At 36.4% G+C, this 19,223-nt stretch overlaps 3 protein-coding genes across 8 annotated transcripts; 2 read left to right on the forward strand and 1 right to left on the reverse strand.

Moving 5' to 3' along the window:
* Nucleotides 1-2,719: 2,719 nt before the first annotated feature.
* LOC121249731 lies at nucleotides 2,720-5,200 on the reverse strand. 4 transcript variants are annotated; one of them, XM_041148513.1, is made up of 3 exons: nucleotides 3,772-5,134; nucleotides 3,327-3,407; nucleotides 2,720-3,236 (listed from the first exon to the last, which is right to left on the reverse strand). In XM_041148513.1, exon 1 carries the CDS (start codon nucleotides 4,890-4,892, stop codon nucleotides 3,912-3,914), a length of 981 nt encoding a protein of 326 aa, XP_041004447.1. In that variant the 5' UTR covers nucleotides 4,893-5,134; the 3' UTR covers nucleotides 2,720-3,236; nucleotides 3,327-3,407; nucleotides 3,772-3,911. The 4 variants fall into 4 exon arrangements, with proteins under 4 accessions (XP_041004447.1, XP_041004446.1, XP_041004444.1 ...); XM_041148512.1 differs by having other exon boundaries at nucleotides 3,327-3,417; XM_041148510.1 differs by having other exon boundaries at nucleotides 2,720-3,417; nucleotides 3,772-5,200.
* A 2,847-nt stretch (nucleotides 5,201-8,047) lies between these two features.
* LOC121249732 (transmembrane protein 230) lies at nucleotides 8,048-12,095 on the forward strand. The gene is made up of 3 exons (XM_041148514.1): nucleotides 8,048-8,290; nucleotides 10,671-10,975; nucleotides 11,820-12,095. The coding sequence occupies exons 2-3, from the start codon at nucleotides 10,699-10,701 to the stop codon at nucleotides 11,897-11,899; spliced, it is 357 nt and encodes a 118-aa protein (XP_041004448.1). The 5' UTR covers nucleotides 8,048-8,290; nucleotides 10,671-10,698; the 3' UTR covers nucleotides 11,900-12,095.
* A 543-nt stretch (nucleotides 12,096-12,638) lies between these two features.
* LOC121249729 (SNF1-related protein kinase catalytic subunit alpha KIN10) lies at nucleotides 12,639-19,083 on the forward strand. 3 transcript variants are annotated; one of them, XM_041148506.1, is made up of 12 exons: nucleotides 12,647-12,860; nucleotides 14,329-14,521; nucleotides 14,626-14,810; nucleotides 14,898-15,080; nucleotides 15,183-15,314; nucleotides 15,719-15,904; nucleotides 16,212-16,301; nucleotides 16,373-16,456; nucleotides 17,392-17,532; nucleotides 18,199-18,319; nucleotides 18,350-18,441; nucleotides 18,671-19,083. In XM_041148506.1, the coding sequence occupies exons 2-12, from the start codon at nucleotides 14,332-14,334 to the stop codon at nucleotides 18,782-18,784; spliced, it is 1,518 nt and encodes a 505-aa protein (XP_041004440.1). In that variant the 5' UTR covers nucleotides 12,647-12,860; nucleotides 14,329-14,331; the 3' UTR covers nucleotides 18,785-19,083. The 3 variants fall into 3 exon arrangements, with proteins under 3 accessions (XP_041004439.1, XP_041004440.1, XP_041004441.1); XM_041148505.1 differs by having other exon boundaries at nucleotides 12,639-12,860; nucleotides 18,199-18,441; XM_041148507.1 differs by lacking the exons at nucleotides 17,392-17,532; nucleotides 18,199-18,319; nucleotides 18,350-18,441; nucleotides 18,671-19,083 and adding an exon at nucleotides 16,812-16,975 and having other exon boundaries at nucleotides 12,648-12,860.
* Nucleotides 19,084-19,223: the final 140 nt, after the last annotated feature.

The raw sequence follows: 19,223 nt of genomic DNA on the forward strand, positions 1-19,223 counted from the left end.
CCTTACGTATCATGTTGTGATTGGCTGGTGTGAAAAATGAATTTATACCCATCCGGTTGCAAGTTTTTTTTATGATTAAAATAAAACGAGAGTGTAATGTATAATATTATTCTACAATAATACATCTTTCAAAACCAGTGGATAGTGGGAGACAGTTTGGTGGGATTAGGAGTCAGGACACAAAAAGGATGGATGGTATGTCCACAATCTAATATACAAACACACACACACACATATATATATATATATATTAATTACATAGTGAGGGAGAAAATTCCAAAAGCCTGTGGGATTATTGGGGCGTTAATATTATGAGGAATTATTTATCCTTTCTCTTTATATACTATAAATTCCAAATAGATTAAACTTAAATATTTCACAAAATAATTACCAATATCAGTCGATTTTCTCTCTCTTTTTTTTTTTTTTTTTTACAGGAAATACGCCGATTGAAATTTCAAATGGGTCAACCCTTGAGAGATAACATGGGCCACATTACTTACCACGTTGTCGTGAGATGGCCCAAATACAGTGACAACTTGTCTAAATAGCAGAGTACAGCTGATTACACCTGCGTTTGTTTCTCCATCTTCCTTTTTTTTTAAAAAAAAAAAAAAAATACTTGAAAAATTGAACACAAACTTGTACATATGATTAGGGACAAAAGGAAGGTCTAGACATCAAGTCACTGTACGTGTAGCAAAGGCTTCAACGACAACATGATGTGTTTGCATTATTTAACACGTACGAAGACTCACGCGTGAACACGAGGATACAGATATTTATAAATGCTTAATTTTTATTGTTGTTTCACTTTCACATGCCTGTTTTTATGTCAATATCAATCGACTTCGTATGATCAGTGAAAGTAGCCGACGTCCTCGCTGGGTCCATCTATTGAGATAAGGATGCCTTGTTATGTGAAATAGGATTTAAATTGCATATGATAAAATATTAAATTTCTCGATAATAAATTACTAGTTTTATATTGTATTCGTGCGTCCGATTTGCAAGTTGTGATAAAAATTGTCAAATTTAAATATCATGTGTGGAGTCAATAATCCAACTCCTATTTCGGATTTAATTTCCTAATTATTAATTAAAAAAAAATCGTCTCTCGGATGTTTATCTGTAGAGATTGAGTCATTTCTTTCTATGAAATGTGAGGTTGAGTCTCTGTTTAGATAGAGAGTGTTGTCTCTTAGATATTTATCTATAGAGAGTATCAGTAATAGTAAAAATCAGACCAATCACAAAAAGAAATAATATACTTAGAGTTTCAAATGTATTATTTTAGTATATGATGTCATTTTTGATATAAAGTTATTCTAAAATATATCTGATCATGAATATAAATTATGACAATTTGATAATATGTAAATTAAGGATTTTTTCCCCTTTTCCAACATAAATGCTGTTATGGTTGAAGTAGATTAATATGATAAATAGTTAAAGTCTCATTTACAAGGGGACAGAGCCTAAATTTTCGGAATCAAACCCATGATATTTGCGCCACTTTTTCATCACCCCAAGGGCCAAAACACCCAAAGGGCAATTCATCTCAGTTGGAATATTGCGTTGGGAATGGAGAAGGGAAGAATATCTATTTTGGTGTGAGAATTTTGATGTTGGGACTGGGCCCATTTACCTCCTTTTGGTCTCCTTAAAACAACTCGTGATGATGTTAAAATACATTAAAGCCATATTAGGACATAACTTAATTATTCTTATGCTTGACTAAAACCAGGATCTGTACATATGACATTAAACTAATATATTGTTTCGTTGAATTTGAGACTGCTTAATAGTTCTCAACTCTGAAAATTAAAGAGTGAAATCCGATCCGTAAACATGGAAAAGCACATTCAAGCACGTGGGCGCACACATACTCTCATCATTTAATTAAGCGGAATTATTGCATCCTCGAGAAGAAAGTGGATCTAGGATTAGCATGATGCTGTGAGATTATACCTTGCTTAGATAATAATAGGGACAATGCGCTAAGAGATACCATAATACAGTTTCAAATAGCTTATTACAGTCACCACACACCTTTGGTGTTTACATCTTTGTATTACCCTTTATTACAATCACCACATTTAAGTGTTTCTACTTGTTAATCGGTATGCAAGACATACCATTCATACGGTTGACATGACAAATTGATTCATAAAAAACAGTGATTTCAAGCTCATTGCAATGGCTTGTTCGATGTTTGGAAAATGCATGGCAGCAGCACATATGTACTGTACATGTTTGAGAGTAGCTTTCCAGCAAACCATAAAACAAACAAATACAAGTTTGTTTTTTAAGTGAAAACTGGGAAGCTTTTAAAAAAAAAAGGTGAATTTTTCACATTTTTTCATAATCAGATCTATTTTTTTATAAAGAGCTTACGCGAGAGTTATTCGTTTGGAGTTTGAATATATCTTTTTGTCTTTTAAATAATTCTCTTAAAAAGATGGCAACCTTCAACCATAAACACTTAACAAAGAGTCTATTTACTTGATAGGAAAATTAATGCATGTAGCTAGTACTACTACTTAGCAATCATTTAACATCATACCTTCCACCAAATAAAGTGAGATCTCCCCCACAAACTTGGCTCCCATGATTGTTGCCACCATCCAAATTCTGTGTAAATATTGAGAGTTGGTATAGGGGGGTGTGAATTTTATTTGGACCTATAACAATAATGGACACATGATTCATCCAAACATAAAGAAAGAGAATTCATGAATTTGTCAATTTCTAATATTTGTGTACTTTGTTTATTCATTACAGAGTAACGAAGAAAACTTCTGAGGCTAATCCATTTGATGATTTTTTTTTTTTTTTTGGGTGAACTTAATCAAGATAAAACGCCAAAAGCCATATTAGGGCCCAGCCCTAAATCAGGCTTGGTCAAGTCAGCCCTTGTCCAAGCCCATAACTCAGACTTCTTCCTTTGGTAAGTATAACCGCAGAAGTGCTTGCGACTTTGTGTACCCAAAAAGGTGAGAGCTTGTGAGGGGGTTTTGATGTTCAGCTGACAACACATCAGAGCTGGGGGCCACTTGTTCTTGATCGAGCAGTGTTTCAGCATACACAAATGTAAGTATTAATCATCCGATTCATCCCATTCCCTACAAACAATGCATTGGTATGCGAGTGCATATAGTTTATGGTTCTGCACTGAGGCTTTGTCCATAGTCACTTCAATCACTTCATGTCATGATAAGTTGGGCGGTGAATGCCTGTGACAAATTGGAGGGTGCCGTCGAAAACTTCTTGAATATTGGTTTTACATAGTTGTATCAACGTTGACATCAAGCAAAAAGTGTGACCTCTGGAGATGGTTTTCTTTCTTGGCACTGCCAGATATGGCTCAAGGCTCAAGCCAAGCTTTTAACTCCATCGATCAGTTTCTGCCAAGTGCTAATTCGGGGAAAAAGTTAGCGTTTCGATGACTGTACTCTAAAGAATTGGCATAAGCATCTGTAGCCATAAACTGAATCTGCTCTAATTGAATTGAAAACAAACCCCGCACACACGCACAAAAATCCCAACAAAAACCCCCAGAAAATGGTGCATGCAACTCTTTATCATTCATTACAATTTACATGTTCATCTTACATGAAATATCATACAAATGATGGTATTCTTGCCATTTTTGCTCTTGCAATTACTTTTACTCCATTGGAACAGCAAAAGAAAAAAATTGGAGTCCATAAAAGAGCTGCCTCTACAACAAATAAATAACAACAAATGGAGATTAAATGAGTGACATACTTGTTTTTAATCTCCTAGCTGAACTAACGGACGTGTTCTTTCTGTAACAAGATCCGTCCGTTTTAATACACAGGACTCTGCATTTCATTTGTGAGTACAAGAGTTTAGGCTAGTCTAGTTGGCAGTACTGCGGAAGCAATTCATGGAAGTTCTTCTAAAGTTCTTAACTTTGCAAGGGGGTGCTCGTCTTCTTCTTTGGGAAGCTCGATATCGTAGTATCCATCTATTTCATCTGTCCAAAAAATTGATGTACAGCTCTTGAAAAACAAGCAACAAGCAATAGTTTCAAGGACAAGCAGGAGTGAATACAAGTAAGCAACGAAAAGCCCCTCCAAGGCCATAGAAGCAGTGAGCCTTTCGTAAAGGTAATAAGCTCTTACAACCCGGAAGCGGAACAAGGCCTCAATAGCAGCTAGACCACAATTCAGAGGGAGAGCCAACAAAAGAGCCATTGAATTTGTTCCCCTTCTAAGCAAAAAAGCCTTACGAATGGCCAAGATGCCGATGCAATTCTCCATCCCAGCCACAACCAAAGCCAAGTTGCCTACAACCATCATGTTGGCAAGTATGATGTAGAAAACAGTTCTGGTAACCATTAAAAAAATAGGATTGTTGGATAAGAACACGAAAGTTCTGATTGTATTCATGGCAGCCATATTGATGGTGATGTTGAGGATCAAATTGCACAGGTGGGTTATTAGGAGAGGCTTGTAAAGCGATCTGAAAGAGGAAAAGGGTAGTGGAAGAGATCGTCTATGGCCATTCAGAGCTTGAATTATAGAGGCTTTCGCGATCACAAAGGAGGAGAGTATCAAAGGGAGACATAGAAGATAGTTACAAATGGTTTGTGAAAGATTCAGATTGAAAAGCGAAACCAATAACCGAGAGAGAGAAATTCCAGCAGCATGGAGAAGTGATTTGAGGTGAGCATGAATTATCGAAAAAGGCGGGGAAGAAGAAGACGGGAAAACGGCCAGTGATAGGAGAACGGAGGCCGAGAAAGGTAGCATAAGAAGAACTGGGGTGGTGGTGAAGTACTGAAACTCTTTGAGAAAGGTATGGATCGACAACCTGATGATTTTTCCTGCCCTTTCCATGATAAAAGATGGGGCTTCTTCCATTTTCGTGGACAGGGGAATGATTTTGTACCACGAGTGAATTTAGATAAGGGAGAGACAAAATTTACAGGGACATGTTTTCACCTTTGCTATCAAGAATTCTATAATGGTTAGGTTCTTATTTTCCTGAAACTTCCAACCACCACAAGCTAACACGAGCCAAAGGCAGGAGGCGTCTTTTCTCTAGGTTAATTATGGCTTAGATGGCCTAGTGTTACCAGAGCTCTTAGTTTCAAACGAAGGTACTGCTGCTTCAATTAATTTCATGCCTATTTAGATGGGGATTAGAGGCTCTCTGATCACAAACTGGTGCTAAAATGCTGATGCAGAGAGAGACAATTTCTCTCGTTAATTACTATGTATCCTACCATTTTGTCTAGTCATTAGTGGGTGAATACGTAGCTTGCACGAAGATCAATTGGAATAATTACATTTATTAAAATCTCGTGGATCATATTTCCGTTGAAGGACATTCATTCACTAAAAAGTGTAACCATCAAGTAATTAAGCACTAGAAATGGTACAGGATGGTTCTGAATATAATCGATGCAAACAACGAAGATTTTTATGTACCAGTTCCTTCATTCGTGGCCTTACCTTAACGACAGCGAATGTCTAGAGTATATTATTTTACTGTGCATCCCGAATGTATAGTCTTCAATAACGTTTGTCGATGCGACTTTAAACATCAGTTAAGTGGTTTTTTGCATTAGTATTTTAATTAAGAAATTCACTACATTTATATGTGTGATTGAGAATAGAAATCAAGAAATTAAAAACGAAGAAGGTCTACTATAAATACTGTCAAGGATGTGCAAAAACTTCTACGATTCCGACTCCGACACCGACTTCGGTTGACACCGCTCCCATTCTAACAGAATAAAAAAAATTCAAAATTTAGAGTTGGAGTTGAACAAGACTTTAGAGGACCAACTCCGATTAATATACTTAATATATTTTAAATTCTAGTTTAAATTATAGAAGATTGAGTAGCTAATGGTTGAAGTATTATTTGTAAACCCCACATGACGCATTCGAGTACCCACGACAACAAGACCGGATTTTTTCAACTTTTTTTTATTGAAAAAAAAAAAGGTACCGTTTTTATTCCTATATATTCATATTTTTCTTTTCGCAAACCCTATTCCTTAAGGCCTCATTTGAATTCAATTTAAACAAAATATAAATTTTCACAACTTTATCAAAATTTCACACAAAATATAATAAACAACTCAATTTTTTTAATCTCACAACAACTTTTCCAAATTTCTACACAAAATATAATAAACAATTCAACTTTTATTCTACTATTCACAAATCATCTCAACTTATCTCTAAATCCAAACCACTCCTAGTCTCTTCCTCTTCTTTCTTCTTCTTCTTCTACAAATCGTCTGAGTCTCTTCACTTGGTATTTTCTACCAGTTTGATGTGTTTGTTTCCTCCAACTTGTTTATTTTTCTTCTTCTTCTTCTTCCCATACACCATAGATTTTGAGAGAGAGAGAGAATAATCAATTTTCTATTTTTTTGGATCTTTATCCGAAAGTTTTGTGCGTTGTATTCTTGAATTGAAGAGTTGAGGATCTGAGCTAGGGTTTTTTTTTTTTTTTTTTGTGTCATTTTATGAGTTAAGGGTATTGTTGGTGGTCATGGTGGTGGTGGGCTTGATTCCACTGGTGCATGGAAATGTTGATTAGAAATGAGAATTTTAGAAAATTTTGGCTCGGATCTTGAATATAGAGAGTGAATCGGGAAGTTAAGTAAATGGATGTGGATTCTTCTTTGATACTATCGGAGGGTGATCAGGATCTAGTGGTGTAGAACCCTAATACGTCCTTGTCTCCTGCTGCAATGGGGAGAGAGCAGCTAGGTGACTCATCCCCGGCTTAGTCTCTGACGCAAACACCTCTGCAACTTCGGGAACTCCCTTTGTGACTCTGACTCCAGCAACTCCGATTGGAGTAAGAATCTGCTCTGTTTTAGAGTCGGAGTCAGAATCAGATCTTAACTTGGTCTCCGACTTTGGTCGAAGTCAGAGGTCGACTTTAGCCAAGCTCTAAATACCATTATTAGTCTAATTTTTATAAGTTTTAAGAATAGATAGATTGTACAAACTTAATGTATAAAGGAGGAGTCTCATCAGAAAGAAAGAGTCTCATCAAAAAGAAAGAGATTGAAGGAAATGAGGGGACAACAACTGAGGAAGGAAAATGTGTAAGGGGAAAAGAAAGGAAGTGATGGGAAAATGAGGGAAAAGAGAGAGAAATGGGTTAGGGCACTCGAGAGAGGCTAACGAAATGACATAAAACTGAACTTTTCATCAACCACTGACAGAGGCCAATAAAAGGAATATGAGATCTAATATACAGGAACTTCTGGGCGACTTGAGGAGAGACCTTCTTCAACTTCAAAGCTTTAATTTTATTTTCTCCAGGCAGCAGAGGTCATCGATCCATTTGTATATTGAGTTATAAGAAATTGTAAAATACTCTTATATATAATAAATTTGCCTTCCAAACAACTTGTAAACGTAAATTATATGCCGAATCACGTATATTTGTGTCCCATTCTACATTTAGGAAGTGAAAAGAAATAAACACTTTTTTCTTTATCTAAGCAAATTCTTAAGGGTTAATTACTCAATATCACAAATCGTCCTCGTTGCTGTTAGATTTTTTTTGTCGTATCCTATTTATCTTATAATTATAACCAAATACCAATTCATCTTTAAAATTTAAAGATATAGAAATAGAATCATTTGTATTGGAATAGTAAAATATTAGTGGCTTCCCATACAATATTTTTAAGCATTTCTTCATATTTGAAGATATTCTATTTATCTTTAAAAGTAATATTTTATTTTAAAATATCAGACTCAACTATTTTATTATTTTTCAAGTTTTATTTTAAAATGTATTTATTGAATAATTAGGTTGAAAAAAAAATAGTTAAAAAATCATAATTTAAGTAAAAATGAAATCTTTAATTAATATATGGTAATGATGAAAAAAAATTAAAATTATATTATTAAATAATTAAAAAATTAAAATTATATTATTAAAAAATTAATATTATATTATCTAATTTAACGCGAGACTATTGAAAATGATATATTTTAGTTAAATTTCAGAGATACTTTGATAAGCGAATGCTAATGCTCTGAAAGTCGGATAGACATCAGTCGCCATATTTGAAGCTTCCAATTGCCAGATGTGTGTCTCAGGTGAGACCTGTGCTCTCACATCAACGGCTTGGATTAGCACTGTGAGCAACTAAAAGTCACAGTCTTACAGACAATTTGCCCAGATGCTTTGTTCCGATCCCATACGCTCGCGCTTTCTGATTCCCTGATCCTCCTCTACCCCGGGAAAGCTCATCCCCTGCGACCTACTCTTCTTGGTAAGTCTTCTAGTTCTGTTACCCTGTCATTCCCTTTAATCTATCATCTCTAATGGCCTTTCCAATTTTCCCGCTCTAATTTTTTTGTATAAACATATGATCTGAACGACCGTCTCTTTTGATGATTATTATAATTTTTTTGTGATTTCATTAAATGGGTTTTGAATAATTCATAAGCTATCATATAGTAATGTTTCTCAGTTTAGTGGCCTTGGAAATCTGTATTAAAACTCAATTTTGATGAACATATGCATACTGTGTATGGCTGAATCGGCTATTCGGGTCCTTGACATGATATGCTTGAGGATATTAGGTGAATACTTTCCAACGTCGTTCGCATTAATGTGATCTATCTTTTGGTCCCTCCATCTCGAATAGGTCAAAACCTTGTTGGAAGCTCTTAAGATTTTACAGTGTATCCGAATTGGAGGGTTAGTTCCCAATTTAATAATTTGAGGATTGAGAGCAGGGCGGCGGCGACGACTTTGAGATCGTTAAATTGAACAACCTTTTATCTCTGGTCATCATGTCATTGGTTTAGTGAAGTCATTTTTTCTTGTTTTCAGGTGAAACTCAGACCTATAAGCTTCTTTAGATTCCCGTAATAAACTTTTGAGCAGGATCTGAGAATTTGAAGTAATTTTTTTTTGGCCTGTGTTACGGACTCGTGTTCAATTTTAGACCTGCTAGCACTTTAACCAAAAATGGGGAAAATGGGATGGAGTCCATACTGTTCATCGAGGCCAGTTTTTTTGTTCCTACTTCCTACCCCCTTTTGGGGCCCGATTTGGAATCTGGTTAATCGGGATCTGAATGCGGTTTTCGGTTACGGTTTTATCCCGGCTGATAATTGCATTACCCACCCGCCCATACCCGGAGGTGGATACGGGTATAGGATGCAGGTACTGGGTTTAGAACCAGATACCCTCAGCTGCAAATGTGATAGATCGATCCATCTCTCCCTCTCTCCCTCTCGGAATGACTGAAAAAATACACAAAAACCCTATTATTTGCCGCTCTTTTCACCTTCCCAAGCTCAGTGGTTTCTTTGTTTCAGGTTAGACCTCTCTGTCTCTCCCTCTCTCTATTTCAACATGTGGAATTTGGTCTTCTAATCGAACTATGTGAAAGATTAACCCTTTTTATTTGTGCTCTGGCAGATGCTATGGTTTTGTGAGTTTGATCTGTAGCTCCTGATCTCGGTTTCTAGGGTTTCTCTATGATATTTCTCTGTTCCCATTTATCCATCCTGTACTAACTTTGAAAATGGTGGCGGAGTGAACAGAGAAATTTGTCTTATCCCGAATTTTTCTTGTGATCTGGAATTAGTCTTCCTGAGTCTTTTCATCATAATGGGTTTTCATATTCCATTGCTTGGCATTTCATTTGATTTGTAACATTATTTTGTTTGGCTAAGACAATGGAATCACCCAAAATAAAATTTTTACAAAAATCCGGTGGAGCTATTGGTGTCTAAGAAGGCTTGGCATCCTGTGTAATTTGCATGGCTTACAGTTTTTTTTTGAATTAATTAATTATTTTTAAAATCCGGGTACATGTTTATTTAGAATGCTTGGTACGAACATGTTGATGTCTATGGGTGAGACCAGAATAGTCTCTTTAGGTTTTTAATATATTCTCCTTGTATGAAAGTTGGTTTTATGGTATTTTCTTCTATCCCAAGCTAAGTTTCATTTCTTTATGTGTGTTTGTACTGTATATATGTGAATTTTTATCCAAGAAAGTAAGCGCAGTTGTTTCTTAGGAAGTTAAAGTACCAGCTCTTTTGTATATAGTGGAGTGACCCATTTGTTCTCCACTGACATGAAATCATTGATCCTTCTATATCATTTGGAGTACAGGAGATGAATATAGTGTGATATTGGGAAGAGTTTCAATGGTGGATTTCTTTTGTCAATCTTTTCTCTGGTCCGGTGCAATAGACTAAATTTCTCTGGACGCTCTGATGAGGAGCACCCCCTCATCTGAAGCCTCGGTTTGAGTCATATACATATCATCATTTTTTTATTCATTATTTGGTGTGAGATGAGATACAGTCATTATGTGAACAAGCACTACTCTGATGTGTTACGTCTTGTATTCAGCCAACCAAGTTGCCATGCATTTCATGTATTCAGCCAACAAAGTTGCCATGCATGTTTAATTGAGAAGATTTTTATTTAATTTGAAACATGGCATTTCTAAGTTCTGTTTTAGGATTATTTGCTTTTGGATGTCAATGGGTGGGGTAGTGAATCTAATTTTATGCAGTTGCTAACATGTCAGTAACATGTTAGTTTGTGCTAACCTTTTTTTACCCATTTTCTGCTTTCACAATTTTCATTATACTCATTTGATTGTGTTGTTTGTGCATCCCTAGGCTTAATTGAGAGTTGAGTTTGATTACTATGGCATCAAGACGCCATGTTCAGTACAATGCTCTTCCTACCGATGAAGATGATAATTATGATGGTATTGCGAGAAGACAGTATGATGCTCGGTTTGACTATACACCCAAAGCCTTAGATAAAATCCCATGGAAATCCATTGCCCTTGCCCTTTTCCTGCTGTTTCTTGGATCAGTGCTTCTCTTCCTCTCATATTTCATCTTCACAGGTCACATGGGAGGGGAGCACTCCCAGGCCTTCGGCCTTTTGGCCTTAGGAAGTCTCTCCTTCCTCCCAGGTATTCATATTATTATTATTAACACAATTATCAGCTTGCACAATACAAAGACATGACTAAGTAATCAGCTTGTTTAATACCTATCCAATGCTTTATTTTCTTTGTAAGATAAAATTGTATTTGGGAAATGGATACTCTGGTACTTGCGAATACTTTTTGGTTTGTATTTTGCATTGGTGTAAAATGCCAATTGTCACATACGGAATGTAAGCGAGTATCCCCATTATGGCACGAGATATCGTGTGGTCTGCTGTAGACTTGTCTCATTTGTGCTATGACATGTAATGCATGTTCATGTTTCAAGTAATACTCAATTTAGTTTAGTCACAAAAAAAAAAAAAAAAAAAAAAAGAAAAAAAAAAGAAGCAATGCTCAATTTAGTAGCTGTCGGTCCTATGGCTGGCGTTCTGATTTCTTTTCTAGACTTAGTTGAAGTCTTTCCAGGTTGAACGTGGGTGAGTGCCTATTATATGCGTTGGCAGAGTCTTAATTTGTCTACTACTGAATCAATCTTCTCTTCAAAAGTATGTGCTTCCCCTCTCCAGGTTACCAAGTCATTAATGCCTTGTGGAAGTGCAACCATTTTGTCAGTCTTTAGTTTCGTTTTTGGTTAATTCTTTTGTAATACATTGCAACCTTTTACGCAAATTAGGTTTGCATCTAGTGTAACTATTTCCTGCAACAGAGAAGAGTGTATGGTGCAAGTGAGTTGAGTTTTAATGCCTTTTCCGAGTTGTATTTTGAGTATGAGAAATGATAATTGTAGTGAGTATGGATCTGCTAAAAAGTTTCCACCCGTTTCTCAGTAATTGACCACCTTTATATCGATCGCTTGTGACTGCAGGCTTTTATGAGACTCGAATTGCATATTATGCATGGAGGAATGCCAAAGGATATCGGTTTGCTTCCATTCCTGATTATTAGTACCTGTCTTTGTGATGTTCCTCAAATCGATGCCACTTCTAGTCCTGGCGTATTGTATAGAACCACATGCATATGCAATTTGTTTGTTATTTCAAACATGGTGGAAAAAAACGTGCCTGTTCATTGGAATTCCCTGTATTTTTAGGGGTTGTTTTGGTTTCTTTCTGCAATAATGAGTATCTTGGTGGACGATGAAGTACAGTGCCTTACCGATCCTTCTTGCTCTCGCAATAGGCTGCTTGTTATTGGTTGGATTCACACACCCCACACTTATAGTTTTTTCATAAGGTGTGGTATGAGATGATAAATAGTAACTGATGAGAAGAATTTTTCTTAAAATAATAGTAAATGATATGAAAATGAACTTTTATTTGTTTTTAAATATGGAATAATATTAACATTCATAACCAAACTATAGATCAACTCTCTCTCTCTCTTTTATCCCAATCAAAACATATTACAAATTCGTGACTCGTTGATTATACAATTTGACTCGATGTGTATCCTAAAAACTTGCCCTTAATATGGAATTAATTATTGAATAATTTCGAAATGTGATGAATTACAATTACTAAATAATTTTCAATGTAATGAATTAATAATTTCTATTATAATAATTTCTATTACTTATTAATTACTCTTTTTACTTTCCATTAATGATTTTCATCACACTCCCTTTTTACTGTACGACCCAAAGTTTTACGGGACTCCGTATTTATTATCCTCACCAATTTATAAAAAGTTACCCGTTCAAACTACGTAATTTCAGACGAGTATTTGTTCGAGCCCGTAACTCCGACGTGAACGAGATGAGGGAAAGTTGAAACAGACAACGTGACTCTGGCGCGAGCGAGAAGAGGGAAACAGACGAAGAGCTAAGGATTAACGGAAACTTTGCCAATCAGGTCCTCTCGCTCGAGTTAGGCCCCGCGTTAGTGCCTTGCCCAAGACGATTATCGAAGTCAGTAGTCTGATTTCTTCTTTTTCAATTGGCCTTTTTTGCTTTTGGGTTCTCAGATCTGTCTCAGCTACTGTTGAAGATAGTCGCTTGGATTGGTAGATTTTATTTTCTTTATTTTTTTTTTGTTTTACTATTTGGGCTTTGAGGAATTGTGGGTGATTCAAGCTTTCCCATATGGGGATTTTCTCTAATTTCGATTGGGTTGTCGTTTGATGGGTCTGTTTAATTGTAATTCCCCTCTAATTTATTTGCTTTGCTGTGAATTTTTTACCTAGAAACTTTCCGTAAGAGTACATGTTTAAAGTGGCAATTTGTCTTTGAAATTCTTTCATACGATTCACTATTGTTTAGATGGCTAAGTGAGTTGATTGAAAAGTTATTCTTCTCAAATTTTCTTTTCCGACTGTAGTTGGTTTGGGGCTGTTTCTCAAAGATTGTGAATGTTGAAAAATGCGATTTTGAACAGTAAATATAAAAAAAAAAAAAAAAAAAAAGAAAAATTTGAGATTTAATGATGTCTCTAAGAATTTGAGTTGGGTTTCAAAGTAGCAAAAAAGCTTATCCTAAAGTTGGGTGGTCGAGCATTAGTCTTTCTCATGAGGACCTTTGAATCAGGCAATTTATGGTTTTTGGGTGTAACATTTTTATTCAGTGATCCATGGCCTTCTTAGGTCTAGAATTCTACAAAATCTCCAGAGCTTGTTTTCTATGTTCTTCTTGAGTGATTCTAGCATTTAAGGACCATAAGGTTGAAAACTGCGATAAATTTGTTTTGATAAAATAAGATTCTTTGTTTTGCTTGGTCTCTAGGTGTTCTTGCTGAGTTTTGTTTTGCAACTGTGACAGAAAAGGATCCTTCCACGCTAAGAAAATTTGTTTTTCTTTCTTTTGTAGCTGTTATTGTGATTCTGATCTGTTTTTGAGCCATTTTTATGTGAATTATTGAAAAAGCATTGAAACAGCCGCCAATTATAGAAAATTTCCCCTATAAATAATTTTCACTTTTAGTTTTCCTGTTGAGTTTGTTGGATTACCATCATAGAAAACATAAAACCGGTGTGTGACCAAATTCTCCAGTGTTTTCACATGTTACTATCTTTATCCTATGAGGTGGTGTTTCCTCTATAAACTTTCTTATAAAAAAATGTCCTAATCTAAATTTTGATTGTAACAACAAAATAGTTTAAAGGAAAATGTCTTGGTAAATTGCTTTGGACTAAGAGATGCTTAGAATGCTCCTTAAGTTTCCGTTTCTTGTGATTGGATAAATTCTTCTGAATTATGGACTTAGCTTCACTGTGTTGCCTGTAAACATACATTATTGCTGAATGTTGTGCATAGTGGGATGTCCCCCTTTCCTGGGGATGTCTTGGCCTGATTGCTACTTATGTTGCCATTCTATCTGTTTGCATTTCTGCGTGTAATCTCTTTCCCATTGTCTCATTTTGCACCCATGCCTATTAAATAGGTGATGGATGGCTCAACTGGGCCAGGTGGCAATGACCTGGATGTGTTTTTACGAAATTATAAGCTTGGAAAAACCCTTGGCATTGGTTCCTTCGGCAAGGTGAAAATTGCAGAGCATATCTTGACTGGTCATAAAGTTGCTGTAAAGATCCTTAACCGTCGGAAGATAAGGAACATGGAAATGGAAGAAAAAGGTCGGCATTATTTTCTTGGAGATGATCTAGTTTGTATTATTTTTTCTTTTTTCTCTTTTATTTAAAATTTTCCTTCATTCATTTTTCCCTTTAAATTGGTGCAGTGAGAAGAGAAATCAAAATATTGAGATTGTTTATGCATCCTCATATAATAAGACTTTATGAGGTTGTAGACACACCAGCGGACATATATGTTGTGATGGAGTATGTGAAGTCTGGAGAGCTCTTTGATTACATTGTGGAAAAGGGTAGGTTGCAAGAGGATGAAGCTCGTAATTTTTTTCAGCAGGTAGGATTGGCTAATAATTCTCAGATTTCTCATACCGTTCATTACTCAGATAATTTGAAGTAGGTTGATCCTTATGTGTCAAGGCAGATAATCTCTGGGGTGGAGTACTGCCATAGGAATATGGTGGTTCATAGAGACCTGAAGCCTGAGAATTTGCTTTTGGATTCCAAATGCAATGTGAAGATTGCCGATTTTGGTTTAAGCAACATAATGCGTGATGGTCATTTTCTGAAGACAAGTTGTGGAAGTCCAAACTATGCTGCCCCAGAGGTATGGATATGTGGTGTTTTTTGCATAGTAAAATTAAGTAACTAATGTGTGCCCATTTTTCATGGTTTCAATCTGAAGGGTTACTATGTCAATTTCGTATAGGTTATCTCTGGGAAATTGTATGCTGGGCCTGAAGTGGATGTGTGGAGTTGTGGTGTTATACTGTATGCCCTTCTCTGCGGCACTCTTCCTTTTGATGATGAAAACATTCCCAACCTTTTTAAGAAGATAAAGGTGTTGCTATACTTGCGATGATTAATACACGTCATATTGGCCGATTTTGCAGTGTTTTTGTGGAATTAAAAGCAGGTCTTAATTTAGAAAGTTTTTGGACGTTATATTTCTCTGATTGGAATCTACTAGTCCAGTTGGTTGTTTTCAATCTTATGTGGAAGATTTTATTCTTATATGCCATAAACAGGACTGGGAATCTGATGTGTAATCACGCCATTCAATTTTACTTGAAGACCTATTTCATGTGTCACTGGTTGAGTGATAAGTCCAGATTCTGTGCCGTGTTTTGCTTTCTAATGTTTTTGTTGAATCTTTTCCCCTGCTCTGTATTCATATCCAAATTGGATTCATGCTATTGCTAAGAGATCAACAGTACTTTGAAGTGACCTTAGTTTTTCCTTTAGGGTGGGATATACACTCTTCCGAGTCATTTATCAGCTGGTGCAAGAGACTTGATCCCAAGGATGCTTGTAGTTGACCCAATGAAGCGAATGACCATTCCTGAGATTCGCCAGCACCTATGGTTCCAGTCTCGTCTTCCACGTTATTTAGCTGTGGCTCCACCAGATACAATGCAACAAGCAAAAAAGGTTTGATGATCCCCCCCCCCCCCCCAAAAAAAAAAAAAAAAAAAAAAAAACCCACACACACACACACACACACACCTCTCTCTCTCTCTCTTGTTGATTGCATGTGTCAACTTGAGGTATAGTAACTACACTTTTTGTTTAGAGTGGCCTTCTCTTAGTATGGAATTGGGGTTCTTGCTTTATTGACCCATATGTAGCCATAAATTACATGAGAATTGGGCAACATACGTGTCATGTTTATAATGTGGTATTTGATTTTATTGTTACATTGGTCGTATTTAATTCTGCTATTGACACACTTTTTCAGATTGATGAGGAGATTCTAAAAGAAGTGGTTAATAGGGGATTTGACAGGAACCAGCTGATTGAATCTCTTCGTAACAGAATACAAAATAAGGTTCTGAATTTTGTGGACTATATTTTTCAACTTTTTTTCCAATGGTATCTTATTGCTTGTGATATATTCAGGCTACTGTTGCATACTATTTATTGTTGGATAACCGGTTCCGTCCTTCCAGTGGCTATCTTGGAGCTGAGTTCCAAGAGACTATGGTATGTCTATTTATTGTGAAGTTATTCTGTGCTGGGAGAGATTTATCAGTGTTATTTTGTCTTCTAGAAAGTGATTTGTTTGGAGCCTTCTGTGGTCTATTGGATTCTGTGGTTTATTGGATGGCATTTCTCTGGGTTTGTCGTGAGTACATCCTCATTTGAAATGAAATGGACCTGACCTTGTATGTTTCCTGGTTTGAACTCCCTGTTGGGTATGACAGATGATTATACTTTTTTGTCGTTGGCCTGGATATGTCTTTATAGAATGTAGTGTACCATTTCTAGAAGTTGTATCATCTATAGTTAATGGTAGTTGGGTATTTTTCTTTGTTATACATATTGTTGGGTTATGGAGCCTGGTTTTGGGCTGAGAAGATGTTAAGCTGAGAGTTCGCTCGACCCTCGCTCGACAAGGTGCTTGAATGAAGCTCAGACAGAGAGTTCACTCAAGGTACGCTTGACAGTTGGCTCGAGGGAACTTTGGACAGAGAGTTTGCTTGAGGCTCGTTTAATGGTTGGCTCGAGTGAATGTTGGGCAAAGAGTTTGCTCAAGGTGCACTTGACACTCCACTCAAGTGAATAACCTTGTTTTGCCGTCTTAGGGTTTATGGTGCTGTTTAATATAAATATGTAATGTTTTGATTACATAATACATCAGATTGAATATTGAGAGTTAGGAATGGCATTTTGAGCATTCTAGAGAGTGCGAAAAAGCCCTAGAGAGAGAGTTGAGATTTGTGAGTAGAGGAAAGGTCTTGTAACTCACTGTATGTTTGTAATCTCCTATGAATGAAATCCCTACGGCTCTGTAGACGTAGGCATGTTGCTGAACCACGCAAATCTTGTCTTGTGTTATTGTGCGTGCTCGTTTCCACAACACATACTTCCATTAGATTAGGAGATCTGTAGATCTTACTTGGTTTTATTTTTGCTAGGATGGTGGTTTCAATCGTATGCTTCAAAATGAGGTTGCTGCTTCGGCTGTTGGGCACCGCCTTCCGGGATACATGGAGTATCAAGGAATGGGCATGAGCAAACAGTTCCCAGTTGAGAGGAAATGGGCTCTTGGACTTCAGGTTAATTTCAAGCTATTTTTACTTAAGTTTTAAGTCATTCTGACGTGGCCGTAGGACTCAAGTTGTCAAGTTGCTATTCTTTATCTTTCTTTCTCTCTTTCTATGCACGCACACATACATATGCATGTATATGTTGTTATTAAGCTTTGCAACATAGTTTCTTTTTGGTTTTCTTCTTGGGCATTATCCTTGATATAGTTAGGCCTTGTTTGGGTAACAAGGTATTCTTAGATATTTCTTTCCCAAACATCACTAAAACATAGAACACTTTCAATTTCAAATCTTCAAATTTTTCATCTAATTATTATCTATTCATTATTTAAACGCAAAACTCAATACTACTTTTTTAAATTTCAAAACAAAAATAATATTAAACAATAATATTCAAATAATTTTTTAACTTTATAATATTTTTATTCAACTTTTTCTGTCACATTTCCCAAAACCTGATAAAACGTAACCATTTCACTTCTATTCACAGATATTCTAAGTGTCCAAACGAGCCTTTAATCAGGTCAATAGAAGTTGATTGCTTGGCATATTGAAAAGGTCAATGCTTAGACAATGATGCGTCTCGACGATTTGGGTTGTCTGGTTGAATTCATTACCTGCCCTTGACAGATTAGTGAATTATTTGACCCACTTGACTACATAACATTTTGGCAGTCGCGAGCTCATCCTCGGGAAATAATGACTGAAGTTCTTAAAGCTCTCCAAGAACTGAATGTGTGTTGGAAGAAGATTGGGCACTACAATATGAAATGCAGGTGGATTCCTGGCATTCCTGGTCATCACGATGACATGCTGAACAATCCTGTGCACAATAATCACCATTTTGGGGACGAACCTGCTATTATTGAGAATGATGGTGTTATCAACTCAGCAAATGTAGTCAAGTTTGAAGTGCAGGTAATTTTCTCTGCTATATTGTTCCTCCCTGCGTTTGTGGTTTGTCTGTGTTTGGATACGTGAGAATGGGCTGCAAGGAAGCATTCTTCTGACTGGGGGAGAGAGAGAGATCGTTGAGAGGACCATTTTTTTTAATCCTTTCGACCAACATCTCGAGCATAATTAGATGGACACCTATTAGTATGAAGTTATTTCTCCTCATATATTTTTTATGCGATGTTCTTATCAGCTCTACAAAACTCGCGAGGAGAAGTATCTGCTTGATCTCCAAAGGGTCCATGGCCCACAGATTCTCTTCTTGGATCTTTGTGCTGCTTTCCTAGCACAGCTCCGAGTCCTTTAAAGCTAGAAGCATAGGCTCCCAAGTTCACAACTTCGCCAGCGAATCTCCTGTTGCTTGTGAATAAAATCTACGATGTATATAATAGCCTTTTAGTTTGGTACCTTTCGTCCCGTTCTTTTTTCTCGGGCCATGTTTGGTTCCAGCCACCAATCTGTGATCATGGAATTGGTGGCTTGCTTTCAATCCAGGAATTGGTGCAGTGTGCCCGTTCCCCTGGATTATCCTTAATGTTATGAACCCTGTTTGGGGTATTTATGAATTAACATGAAATAACTGCTTCTTCCACTCAAGGATTTATAACTTGTGATCCTTGACTTTGATGTTTACCTTGTCTAAATCATATATGGAGCTCACTTTTGTAGTTGAATTGTAAAATGTATGTTCATGCTCTTGTTTCTTGATTTTTTTTTAATGGTCCTGCCAGCTGATGATTGCGGAA

This window comes from Juglans microcarpa x Juglans regia, chromosome 2D (genome assembly GCF_004785595.1).
Source record: "Juglans microcarpa x Juglans regia isolate MS1-56 chromosome 2D, Jm3101_v1.0, whole genome shotgun sequence".
Taxonomy (NCBI): domain Eukaryota; kingdom Viridiplantae; phylum Streptophyta; class Magnoliopsida; order Fagales; family Juglandaceae; genus Juglans; species Juglans microcarpa x Juglans regia.

Excerpts from the sequence above, each read along its gene's own strand:
- LOC121249731 (XM_041148510.1), bottom strand. The coding sequence starts at position 4,892 with ATGGAAGAAGCCCCATCTTTTATCATGGAAAGGGCAGGAAAAATCATC.
- LOC121249732 (XM_041148514.1), top strand. The coding sequence starts at position 10,699 with ATGGCATCAAGACGCCATGTTCAGTACAATGCTCTTCCTACCGATGAA. Across the intron at positions 10,976-11,819 it reads AAGTCTCTCCTTCCTCCCAG|GCTTTTATGAGACTCGAATT; the intron begins GTATTCATATTA and ends TTGTGACTGCAG.
- LOC121249729 (XM_041148505.1), top strand. The coding sequence starts at position 14,332 with ATGGATGGCTCAACTGGGCCAGGTGGCAATGACCTGGATGTGTTTTTA. Across the intron at positions 14,811-14,897 it reads CTCGTAATTTTTTTCAGCAG|ATAATCTCTGGGGTGGAGTA; the intron begins GTAGGATTGGCT and ends GTGTCAAGGCAG. Across the intron at positions 17,533-18,198 it reads AATGGGCTCTTGGACTTCAG|TCGCGAGCTCATCCTCGGGA; the intron begins GTTAATTTCAAG and ends ACATTTTGGCAG.